The sequence below is a fragment of the Phyllostomus discolor genome, chromosome 4 (assembly GCF_004126475.2).
Source record: "Phyllostomus discolor isolate MPI-MPIP mPhyDis1 chromosome 4, mPhyDis1.pri.v3, whole genome shotgun sequence".
NCBI classification, from domain to species: domain Eukaryota; kingdom Metazoa; phylum Chordata; class Mammalia; order Chiroptera; family Phyllostomidae; genus Phyllostomus; species Phyllostomus discolor.
The window spans coordinates 792,701-805,113 of NC_040906.2; the positions used below are offsets into that span (position 1 = coordinate 792,701).

A 12,413-nucleotide genomic window follows, 5' to 3' on the forward strand; every position below is an offset into this window, starting at 1 on the left:
CTTGGTACGAAGTGAGAAACTGATTCCAAAACCCGTGTGGAAATGCGAGAGTCCCAGAGCAGCTAAAACACTCTTCGAGCAGCAGCAGCAGTTTGAGGGACATCCCCAGTTTTGAGCTGACCGCGAGACGACCGTCACCAGACAGCCTGGTGCTCGCGTGAAAGCCACACACACGGAGGCCACGGACCGGACACAGAAGGAAACCACGTGCTCACGTGGAGGTCCTCACGGGGCGGGGACAACCGTCTCTCCCACAAACGGGGCCGAGACACCCGGTTGTCCAAACCCCAGAGAATGAAACCTGACCCTCACACCACACGTAAAAATTAACTCAGTTTGGACCGAAGCCCCAAACTATGCAGGCTTCACCTGAAAAACTCCTGGAGGAAAACACGGGTGTGATTCCTCGGACGGGGCAGCGGACCCACAGACACGACACGCCCGCCTGAGCCGTGGAAAACAGATCGAGTGGACGTCATCGGAATTAACTTTTTTTTTTCCTTCAAAAGACGCTTGAAAAAAACGACGAGGCGGCCTACGGGAGACCACGCACCTCGTCGGGAACACGTGTGTGGAGTGAACTGTCACGGTGGCTCTCAGCTGCAAAGAGCAGCGGGGGGTCGGAAACCGCGCAGAGAGGGGAGTGGGAGTCGGGAGGGGGGTGGCGGAGCGAGGGGGCGGCGCCCGGGACGGGGTCTGGAGACTGAGGAACCACCAGGCTGGTGGCTCCACAGCCCGTGAGGCTCCCCGGGGTGGGGATGGATGTCATGTCACTTCCCTGTGCTGGGGCCCCAGTGGAGGTGGCACCGCCGTCCTCACAGCTCGGCTTGGCTCAGCTCCACCTGGAGACCTCGGTCACGGGCACGTCTGCAGGACAGCCCGGGTGCTGGTGGGCGGGGCGGACCGGGTGGAGGGTGCCGTCCCAGCAGGAGCCACACCTCCATCGCTCAGACAGGACGGCAGCACTTGGTCTGGTACCCGCCTCAGAGGCTGCCCCCTTCGGCCATGGATGACAGGAGCCCCCGGGGCCCCCGGAGCACGGGTCCTCGTCGGCCCCAGGCCTTGGGCTGCCGGCTGAGGCCGTCAAGTCCCAGGTCACAGCCTCCCAGCCCGAGCCGAGATGAAACCAGGGGCACAGGGATGGAGTCGGTCCTAGTCAGGTCCGCAGCCACGCACAGGTTCTTTAGAGAAGGGTGTGTGCGGACACGGCCCACGAGCCCGGGAGGAGAGGCCCCGTGTCCTGGGTCATGGGGTGCCAGCAGACGGAACCGGGTAGCGACGCCGCTTCACGCCCAGCAGCCCGGCCGCAACCCCACACACGTGGTCGGTGAGCCGGTGGAGAGGGGCCCTGTGTGACCCAGCCGGTCCGCTCCTGGCTGTGCACCCGAGACGTGAATGCATGTCCCCCAACACTGGACATGCGTGTTCATAGCGTGTTCACAGCAGCCAGACAGGAACGGCCCGCCTGCGCGTCCACAGAGGGACAAGCGTGGTGGAAGCACAGACCCTCGCTGTGGCGTGGAGGGTCTCGGACACGTGACGCCCAGTGAGGGCCGCGTGTCGACCGAGGTGCCCGCAAAGGCACCGCCACGCAGACCAAGGAGACCGTGGTCGCCGGGGGCAGGGGGCCGGGCGTGATGGCCACCTGGGGCTGGAGCGCTTGAGGGGGCACGACGACACTGCCCGGGTTGAGGGTGGGGTGGCCACGTGCCTGCGAACGTGGGTGGCCTGAAGGGTGGGCACTCGAGGCGCAGCTCGGCCAGGCCGCGGGGACGAGTCCGCCCCTCCCCTTCCCTCGGCGCCTCCCGGGGAACTGGGTGGGGCTGCGGCACCAGGCCCGCCCCCGCGTCCTCCATCGTCACCCCTCCCGGGGGTCTCCCTGTGCCTTGGGGGCCTCCCCGAGCCGCGTGGCCCTCAGAACATGGCCTGACCACGCATGCACTGGGGGCCCCGTGCTCGTCGCCACGGCGGCCCGAGGGGCGGCCTGTGTGTGGCGGGCACGGGAGGAGTAGGGGTGAGGGAGGGCGCCCACCTTCCCGCCCTTGTGGCCGAGGTGTGTCCTGCAGGGTCCTGCGTTGGGGGGGGGGCAGCAGCAGCGGCTGCGTGGCCTTCCGGGGGGGCGGGGGGCGGTGACATGTGCAGAAGGTGAGGACAGGGCAGGGGCACGTGGCGGGAACCCTGGGGCTGCTGTGGGGCTCACGGCCCTCCAGTCGCCTGCCGGCCTGTCGTGCACCCCCCCCCGCCGCCGTGGCCGGCAGGCGTGCCCCCACCCCCGCAGAGGGGGCCGTGCGCTGGGCCAGACCAGAGAAGCCTGGAGCCGCCCTGTGCTGAGGGGCGCCTGAGCTGGTCTCGGGCACAGGGGAAGGGCGATGGGAGACTGCGGGGGGCGGGCAAGCACGCAGGAGCAGGCAGAAGCCCCCCAGGCTGTGGACACCCCGGCACCCGCAGACCCAGCCCCCCTGCCTCCTGGGACCTGCCGTGGGCTGTCCGTGGTGCCTGGGCCGGCTCGCCGCCCGAGGGTGGTCGAGGCAGGCAGCCCAGAGCGCCCTCCCCCCGAGGGGGGCCTCGGGGGCTCCCTCACGCCGTCTCTCTGGCCACAGCGGAGCTGGCCCCCTGCTTCCGGCTGAAGCAGAAGAGCGCCTACCTGCCCAAGGCGCTGCAGCCCGAGGAGCTGGAGCTGTGAGTGGCCGGCGGGGCCCCGCCCACCGTGGGCGAGCTGGGATGGGGCAGCGGGAGCCGCAGGGCACCTCGGGGAGCCCCTCCACGTCCTGGGGGGACGGCCGGGCGGGAGATGGGTGCTGTCTCGTGGACCCTGTGCCCCACACCCCTCCCGGCCCCTCCACCTTGTGGGCACGGCTCTGCCCCCACCCTGCCCTTCCGGAGGTGTCTCCACATGCCCGTGTCACCCATCCACAGCACCTCGGGGCGCGGGGCAGGGTCGGTGGGTGGGGGCAGTGGGGGCGCGCCTACCCGGGCTCACTTTCCTTTTGACGAGGAGGGCAAGGGCATGCGGTGCTGACCCATGCCCGCAGGTCCGCTCGGAGCCGCTGCTCCCGTGAGACACAGGAACCCTCCCCGCGGGGCGGCGGGTGGGGCCCCCTGTCCCCTGCCCCCTGCCCCCAGCCCCTGCGGCGAGCCCTGGGGTGGGGGCCTGGGCCTGGCGCTGGCTCCCTGCTCTGAACGGCGCTGTGCTGGGTGCCCCCGCACAGGTCTTCCGGTCTCTGTCCTCGGGCGGGGGACGTGGGGGGGGCCCGGGGGGGGGGCAGGCACCGTCCGACGCCCCCGTGGCCCTCGGCAGGATCCCCTTCTTCAAGTTCTGCTACCAGTGCGGCCGCTCCGTGGGGGTGCGGCTGCAGCCCTGCAGCCGCTGCTACGGCATCCTGACCTGCGGCAAGACCTGCAAGACCCGGGCCTGGAGCGAGTTCCACGGCAAGGACTGCGGCGCCCTGGTCGCCCTGGGTGAGTCCCCGGTCGCCCTGGGGAGCCTCGCCGGCCCAGCCACCGCCTGAGGCCCTGGGTGGCGGGGGCAGGAGGGCAAGGGGCCGGGCCCGCCTTCCTTCCCACCCCGTGGATGCCACGCTCCGCTCCGAGCACCACGGCTCCTGGGCGGGCCCGCCTGGGCGCCCCCGGACACCCGGCCCCTGGTGGACTCAGGCTCCCCCGGACCCCACGCACCCGGTGGCCCTGGGGCTGCAGCGGGCAGGCTCCTCCCCGCCCACCCGCCCTCCCTGGCGGCTCTAGAGATCCGCTGCAGCCGCCCTGGGAACGCCCCCTCCCCACCCCGGCCCTCCCCCGGGGTAAGCGGAGCCCGTCCCCCTGGCAGACGGACCCCGGAGCTGGCAGACCGTGCCCCCGACGCGGACCCTCTGAACTCTGACCCCCGCCATCCCCTCCGTTCCCCCCTCAGTGACGCGGGCGTCTAGGAAAGGCCGGCAGGGAGGGCGGCGGCCCGGGGCCTGCCCTCACGGCCCCCCCTCACGGCCCGCTCCGCCAGTTCTCTCACCAGGGTCCCACCCGCAGGAAGAGAGCCCGGGGGCAGAGGACTCCGGTGAAAGAGCGGAGCCGGCCGCGCCGGGCCACCTGCCGGGGCCGGGCTGGGCGGGAGGGGGCTCCCTGGGCCACATCAGCCTGACTCAGGGTCTGCCCCCGCCAGAGGGGCCTGGCAGGACCTCCCTTCGCACCTGTCAATAAACCGGCCCGTGGGCCGTGCTCTGGCCCCGTCTGTGCCGTGGCGCTGCCTGCGCGCCCGTCCCCGGGCAGGAGGGCAGGCCGGGCCTCCTTCAGGCCGGCGCGGGGGAGGGGGCTGCGGAAGGGGCCCCTGTGCTCCGGGGGCGTTTGGGGGCCTTGGAGGAGCCCACAGCCGGCCCCCCACGCCCGCTCAGAGAGGGGGCTCAGTCACTGGGGCTGGAGGGTTCGCTGGTGGTGTTGTGGGGGGGGGGTTGACAGTGGATGGGAAAAGGCCGGACTAGGGTGGAGGAGGAGGACCACGGTGACTGCGAGTGTAGGGGGCCTGCCCCGGCGGATGCTGCGTGGGGGGGCCGAGGGGCGTGAGCACCCATCCTCAGGCTGTGCAGGGAGGGCATGGAGGCCGGTCCAGCTGCCCAGCACAGGGTGGTGGGTGGGCGCAGGGGGCAGAAGCCTGTGGGGGCCCCACCCACAGCGTGGCTTTGCACGGCTTCTTCGGTCTCCCGTGGGCTCCGGAACTCATCCGGAAGTTTGTTTGGGGGGGGCCCAGGCCACGTGTGCGAGGAAGGAGCGAGGAAGCCCCTGGGGGGAGGGGCCGGACCCTGTGCCACTCTGGAGCCAAGCGCTGTCCCCTGGCCACAGCCCCCAGTGGGGCCACGGGCAGCCAAGTAATGTGACCCCCTTGGTGGGGGGGGCCTGGTGGGGGGGCTGAGGAAGGCCTTCCTGGTGTGTGGTGTGGACCCCAGGCTCCCAGGACCTCTGCCAGCGGGGAAGGTGCTGGGGATGGGGGCTGTGAACCCTCCCGCACTGTGGGTTGTGTGTGGAGGTGCGTGTGCAGAAGGGAGGGGGGACGATCGCGGTCCCCACCCCCGGAAACCACCACAGCAGACACGCAGTGTGTCCTGGCAGCCCCTCTGTGCAGGCGCCCACGCACACACATGCCTGCGTGCACACACGCGTGCACACTGTGACACACACACTCGGCTGACCCGCTGTGATGCCAGCCCCTCTGTGCAGGCGCCCACGAACACGCATGCCCGCATGCACACACGCGTGCACACTGTCACACACACACTCGGCTGACCCGCTGTGATGCCAGCCCGTCTGTGCAGATGCCCACGCACACACACGGGCACACACACGTGGCTGACGCTGTGTCCTGCCAACCCCCCGTCTGTAGACACATGCACACATGCACCCACACACGTGTGCACTGGAAAGCGAAAGCGTGGTCTGTGTGCTGCAAGCGGAGCCACAAGCACCTTTCTTTGCTGCTGTTTTCCCGGGCGCACTTTCCCGGGTGTGGTTTTATTTTCTGCTCGGGGTCCCCGCACTGCCCCTCGCCGGGGAGACAGCGTCGCGACGGGGGGACCGTCCCGACCCCCCACTCAAGGACGGGCGTCCCGAGCGTGCTCTTCCCGGGGCGCGGGGGGGGGGGGTGCCTGCACGTGGCCGCACACGCGTGTTCATCCACAGCGCCCCGCACACCGTGCTTCTGCACGCCCCGCTGCCTTTTCCTTCAGCGATGGCAGCTTCTCGACTTCGCCCCCCCCTCCCCCCGCCCCACGCCCCGCCCGGGCCCGTCTCGTGCTCGCGGCTGCCCGGCGCCCGGTCGGCGGGCGTCACGTCCTCTCGCACGGTCGTCCCACGCGGCGCGGGGCCGGCTCCGTCGGGCTTCAGCGGGCGCGCGGAGGGCTGGTTCCCGGGCGTCAGGAGTCCCCGGCGGGCGCTCAGGGGCGTCACAGCATGTCTGCACGGCCCGTCCTCAGGAACGACAGCTTCTTTCCGGCCTCCCGAGGACGCCGTGCGGGCGTGAGCGGCCCCCCCCACGTGTGACGTGGTGTCTGTGTCCCCGTCCTTCAGGGCGTGGCTCTTCCCGACACGTGTGGGTTCCTTGGAGTGGGGCACCCACCGAGTCCTTGGGGGCTGGGGCACCTTGATTCGCTGCTGGGGGTCCCCTGCTCGGTGCTCCTGCCTCTGCCCGACCTTGGGGGTCTGCGTGCTGGGGACTGAGGCCGCTGTGCCCCCCACCCGCCCCCGCGAGACCCCACAGGGTGCAGCCAGCTTCTCAGGACTCCCGCGCCGTCTCGTTCCACCTGGGAGCTTTGAGCCGCTCAGGGCTCTTCCTGCGTGAGGTGTGGGCGCCCCGCAGCCAGCACGGCCCGCCCCAGGGGCTGCCCCGAGCTCGGGGTGCTGTGGGGTGACCTGCACTCGGGGCCATCCCCACAGGCTCGTCCGTGAGATGCACACGCTGCCGCGGGCGCTCGCTCGGAGGGAGCAGGTCTTGCTGGGCCTCGTCACCCTGGTTGGGTGGGGGCGCAGCCGGCCTGTCCCCAGGGCCACCTCCCGGGCGGCGGCGGGTGTTGTGCTGAGTCTGATGGCGTCTTTCACATGGGCTCCTCGTGTCCCCTGCTCTCTCTCTCGCCTGCTCACCTCACGTCCAGTCCTTTGGGGCGGCCGCTTGGCTCTTCCTGATCCAGCTGCTTCCCAACCGGCCCCGCCCCGCCAGCCCGCCCACCGCCACTCCCCCTCTGCTCGGCCCTGTGGTCCCCGGGCACCAGCACCACAGAGGACGCCCCGGCTGCCCCTGTGTCCACGTGTGGGGCGTCCCGTCACAACCCCGGCTGCTCCCCCCCCCCCCGCTGTCGCCTGACACCCCCGTGCCAGGCTGGGGCCCTCCCGCCTGCCTCGCTCAGACGGGTGCCACGGTCCTCTCCCCGCTCTGCGTCCCCCTGTGCGGTTATCGCTTGTGCTGAGCGCCCGGAACGCCGTGGGCAGCAGCGAGGCAGGAGCCCCACTCTCTGGGGGGCGAGTGCTACCAAGCCCCCGGGCAGCGCAGAGCGGGCCCTCAGCACCCACTGGTGGGGCGCCCCGGCCAGCAGGCCCCCGGGCCCACCTCCCGTCTCTTGCCCACCCTGGGGGACACCAGCAGCTGCGGCCGTGTCCTCGTCCTGTGCTCCGGGCTCCGGGCGGCAGTCGGTGGCTCCCGGCCCTGCAGACGCCCTGTCCCCACCGGTGCGTCTCCGGCACTCATGGCTTCTCTGTCCCCCCACGGCACGGGGGCGGGGCTGTGCCTCGTTAGGTGGCAGTGGCAGGGCAGCTCATGACGTCTGGGGAGCGTGCCCAGCCATGGACTTCTTAAAGGACACAAGGCACCCATCCTCCGGTTGTCACGGCAACGCCAGTGGCTCCGGTGCAAACCTATAACTCTCTTCATCCAGCTGCGTTTCGTCCCACTGACCTGTCCGCCCCGTGGACGGGGCAGTTTCTGTGTTTCTGCTCACCGGGTGACCCGCCCACACCTGCCCGGCCCTCGCCATCCCCCACCCCCAAACACCCTGCCCCTCAGGAACTTGGGTTGTCTCCATCCCCATCATGCTCCAGGCGGCTGCTGCGGGGTCTCGGGAGGGGCCCCGTGGCCCTCGTCTGTGCCAGGCTCCATGCCGACCCTCACCTCCCATGGTGCGGTCCACACGACCCCGGTGGGGGCCAGGCTGCAGCCAGGCCAGCGGCCGTCCCTCCAGTCCTGGTGCCCCCGGTGGCCTGGCCAGCCTTCCAGACCGTCAGGGAAGCCGGGGCTCGGAGCCGGCCCTGTGGTCAGCGATCCCCCTTGTGGACCCGGTCCTGCCAACCTGGAGGGGGGAGGCCCGGCGCTGCCTGAGGAGGCACAGAGGGAAGGGGGGCTCCCAGTCACCTGCCTGCCCCGGGGGACCCTCACCCTGTTCTCTGGGGTCTACAGTCACCTGCTGCAGGGGGACGAGAGGTGAACGCACCCGAGTCCCCGGGGAGGAGCCTGCAGCCCGCTGTGCCGGGGCCACGGGCTGGGTGTCGGCGGGGAGGTCAGCGGGGAGGTCAGCGGGGTAGGTGCAGACCCGGTGGTGACTCCCGAGGGCCTGGACTCGCTGGGAAACGAGGACACTCGGTGTGACTGGGGGGGCCCCCCGTCAGGACCCCATCGCAGGCTCTGTCTGCTGAGCCTCTGTCTCTGTCCCGGCTCCCCCGTCCCCTGTGAGCCTCTCTCCCTGCCCCTCCAGGCCCTCGACCACTCACCGGACTCTCGGGGTCTTCTTGGGCTGGGAGGTAGGGGCCCTGCCGCCGGCCCAGCCCGAGGCCCACACGGGGAGCAGCGAGGGGGGGTGGACGGGAGCAGGGTGACTCCGGGGCGGGCGCAGAGGCCGGGCTGCAGGGTCCAGTTTAGATGGAAGGGGGGTGGGCAGGGAGGCGCCGGTCTGCAGGCCTCCCTTACCCGAGTCCCGTCCCTGAGCGGTGGCCAGGTGAGGTCAGGGGAGCCTGGGACGTTGGCCCGGGAGACAGGTGTGGGCAGAGCGGGTGCTGGCGTTGGGCCGGAATGTTGGCGGGGAGCTGAATGGCCTGGAACCTGCCAGTGCCGGGGTTCCGCGTCCCACGGTTGCTGGGGAGACAGCAACGGCTGGCGAGGGTGCCCCCCCCCCCCCGTCCCCGAGAAGCTCCCAGAAGCCGTTGGGTGGGGCTGAGGGCTTCCTCCCGCCCGCCAACAGAGCGGAGCCCCGCCTGCTCCCCGGGGGGGGGGGGGGGGGGGGGCTCCCTCCGCCCTGCCCCGTCCCCCTCCCGGCCACGGCTGCAGACTTGCCTGTGAGCCCAGGAGGTCCAGGCCGAGGCCAAGGTCCCAGCTGAGCCTCGAGTGTGGTCTGTGTTCTCGTTTACCGGGGGGGGGGCACCCCCCGAATGCGGCTTCACAGCCCCTGGAGACCTCGGGGGCTGACCCGTCGGGGCCAGAAAACCCAGCCGAGCAACCCGAGCCCCCGACCGCACGCAGTGCACAGAGCCTTCGACCGGGCGGTGGCCGGTCAGCACCTGGTGGACGTCTGCCCACCCCAGCGTGCAGCCCAGGGGGCCGCCTCGGCCCGTCTCCGCTCCCGTCACGGGGTTTCCATCGCTGCCGGCAGCTGCTGCTGGCGTGCCGTGGGGCCTGCCGGTCTCGGGGGCCTCGGGCTCTCTCAGGATTCCGTGCCGCCGGGACCCGCCGCGAGGTGGGCGGCCCGTGGCTCTCATCACGTGTGTTCGGTGCCTTCCCCACGTTCCGGAGCGTCAATTTCCACGTTCCTGGGGCCTCTCTTCCTCTCTCCCGCCGGGACCGCCAGCCGCCGGGCGCCGTGTGTGGGTGGCCACTCCTCCCCCCTAGGCCGTCCCCGAGACACGCCGCTCCTGGGACGTCCGGCAGGTGGCCCAGGTCTCAGGGGGCCGTGTTCAGGCTGCACCCTTGCGCCGGGCCGTCCCCTCCACGGAGGTCTGGGTCCCACCTCCAGCTCCTCACAGCTCCTGCCAACCCCGTTCCCCGGGGGGGCCACCTGCGGCGGGGCATCCGAGCGTGAGCTGCACCTGGCGCTGCCTCTGATCTCGTCACCTTCTTTGGAAAGCGAGGCGCGTCCTCACCCGGCAACCGCCCTCCCCCCTCCGCCCGTCTCTCCGTCTTCCTCCGAGACCTCGCAGCACTCAGCAGCCCCCGTGGCTCAGGCCGGGGCCTGGCGCTGGGCGGGGGAGGGGGCCTCTCTGCCTCGCTGGGATCTGGGTTCTCCGTCCTGCCCCTGGGGGCTCGTTTTGCTGTCCCATGGAACTCTGTTCCGCCGCACACTGGGGGGCCCCCAGCGCCCCGGCATCTGCTCCCGGCCCGGTCGGCAGAGGCCCAGCAGCGCCGGCGTTTCTGTGGGTCCCGGCAGCAGGCGGGGCTGCCTCGGTCCACGGCGTCCTGGCCACGCGGGCCGAGCCCCACACCTGCTCTGCCCGTCCCGCGGGTCTCCCTCGCCCGCTCGCACGAGGGGTGTTTCTGCAAGTGACCCCCTTCGCCGAGGCCCCGAGGGCCCCGTCGGTCCTTACGCCCGCCGCCCCTTTACCCTCAGGCAGCTGCGGACGTGGGGGAGGCTTTGACTTTGTCCCCCACCCCGCCCCGCCCAGTGGGCGGGGCAGCTGTGAGGGATTCCCACGGCACCACCCTCGCCAGCGTTTCCCGCTCCCACGGGGGGCAGTGCCGGCCCCTGGGGGCCTTGCTGGCCGGCTCCTCCACTGCCCAGGCGGGGGCCCGGGGAGGGGTGTAGGCTGGCAGCTCGGAGGGCCCTGCTCACAGCTGTGGCCACGAGGGGGGGGGTGGAAATGTCCAGGTCCTCTTCGGCCTCACTGGGCTCCCCCGTGCGCGGGGTCGTCTCCTGGGACCCCACCCCCCACCCGTCCCCACCCCTAGACTCTGGACTCTGTCCCAGTCTCTGGTGGCCCTGACACGCCGCCTGCCCTCTGGCTTCCATCTCCCTCGGGAACGTGCTGCCGGTTCCCGCCCGCCCTCTCCTCGCTGGGAACGGGGGAGGGGCCTCAGCCCTCAGCTGGGCTCGAGCCCGCGTGCAGCCAGCCCCTTCTCCGGGGCGGGCGCCTCCAGGCCGAGGGCTGCGGTCTCCTGGGGGGGGGAGGGGGGGGCACGCTTGCGTGTGCACACACACAGGGCCCGCAGGCTGGCCGTTCGTGCGGGCCGTCAGGGGTCTGTGGCCGCCTGCACGCCTGCAGGGTCGGCCCCCTCACCGGTGCCCTCTCCCCCCCACACAGGGAATATGTATCTTCGTCGGTACAGGAGGGCCCAGGAGCCGCTGAGGCACCTGAACAGGTTCAAGGACTCCCCGTGGTGCAGGTGGAAGCAGGTCTACACCAGCTACAACCAAGAGTGAGCGGGGGCCGCCCCGCTGCCCCCGAGGGTGGACGGGCCCCAGGCTGCCCCCGCGCCCAGGCAGCGGAGGGGCTGTCGGAGGGGCGGGGAGCACGCAGCCGTGCTCCGCTCGGGCCCTGGAGGCCCCGCTGCACCCAGGCCAGCAGCAGCCGTGGGGTCCGGGGGCGGGGGGTCCCTCCGAGAACCCCGTTCTCCCTCCCAGGGCGCATGTCCACCCGTGCTGGGGGCCAGCACCCCGGGCCCCAGGGAAGCAAGGCTTGGCTGAACACCAGGCCTCCAGTGTGGGCCGTGAGGCCCAAATAAAGTGACCCTTGAGTGGCTCTGGGGTCTGGTTGTCTGCAGCCTCTGGCCGAAGAGCTGGGCCCCGCACACGGGGCACCCCTGTGGGCGGTCGGACGGGGCTGGCACCTTCGTGCCGAGGACCACGCAGGCCTTTCTGCCAGGGGTGGCCGGGGCAGGGTCCCACTCTGATGAGAGCTGCCAGGCCCAGGGGGACTTGGGGGCAGTGCTGAGGCCACCTGGCGGGAGCCCGAACCGTCCTGGGCCTGTGTGACCAGAGCAGAGGGGTGGGCGGCAGGACGGGACACACAGACCCTGCCTGCTGCAGCCACCCGGCCCCCGCGTGGGCACCGCACGAACCACCCCCCACGGGCCCAAGGAGCTGCCCTGCCCAGCCTGTGGGGACCTGCCTGCCACTGGGCTGGCCTGGGCAGGGAGGGATCACAGCAGCCGCCAGAGGTCTCCAGCCTTTTATTCATACACGGACGGGAAGGACACACACCACCGGCTGACTCCAGGTGGCAGGACGCGGCAGGCCCGCCACCCCTGCCCAAGATGCACGTGGGGGGGACGGCGCGCCACCCCGGCATGCGGTGGTCGTCCCCCGAGGCCCCGGGGGTCCAGGCCCCGCCCCTGGGCCCAGACACGTCAGGGTCACTCGGGGTGGGTGTGTCCACGGAGCACAGGAGTGTCCGGGGACCCTGGCCAGCGGCCCGCCCACCCCTTGGGGGAGAGCAGAGCGGTGCTAAGCAGCCTGCACAGGCCCCCCCCCCATGCTGGCCTGCACACCGTCCCCGCCCGGCTGGCTCAGCCTCCTCGGCATCCCCCAGCCCTCTGCACCCGCCTTCTCCTCGCTGAGCCCCTCCGGCAGGGTGCCAGCCCCCCCACCCAAGCTGGCACGACGGGGGCGCCCCGATGCTGGGCCCACGGAAGGGCGTCCTGCGGAAGCTGTGAGGGAGCAGCGGGGCGCACGGCCCCCGGTGCACGAGGCCGGGGAGCGCCTGGAGACGCCTGCTCGTCTGGAAAAGCCCTTAACTGTCGCAGCGCCCACAGGCCCCTGCGGCCGGCGGCCCTCGCTCTGCAGTGCTGCGACTCGCTGGCCCTGAGCTGAAGCTGCGCCCGCCCCTCGGCAGCCCTGGCCCGGGGCACCCTGAGCTGCACCCGGCCCCCAGCCTGGGGGGGGACGGGGGGAGGACAGCGGCCAGGCGGCTCCTCCCCTCGCCTGGAAGCCCCCTGCAGGCTGTGGCCCGGCCCCGGGGGGCGA

At 71.9% G+C, this 12,413-nt stretch overlaps 1 protein-coding gene across 1 annotated transcript in view; it reads left to right on the forward strand.

Moving 5' to 3' along the window:
- ANKMY1 (ankyrin repeat and MYND domain containing 1) overlaps positions 1–11,178 on the forward strand; it is a 37,541-nt gene extending 26,363 nt beyond the window's left edge. Inside the window, exons 16-18 of the mRNA XM_036025016.1 lie at positions 2,601–2,679; positions 3,299–3,459; positions 10,753–11,178. Coding sequence (XP_035880909.1) covers positions 2,601–2,679; positions 3,299–3,459; positions 10,753–10,871 — 359 coding nt within the window. The 3' untranslated portion in view covers positions 10,872–11,178. The remainder of the gene's footprint in view (positions 1–2,600; positions 2,680–3,298; positions 3,460–10,752) is intronic.
- Positions 11,179–12,413: the final 1,235 nt, after the last annotated feature.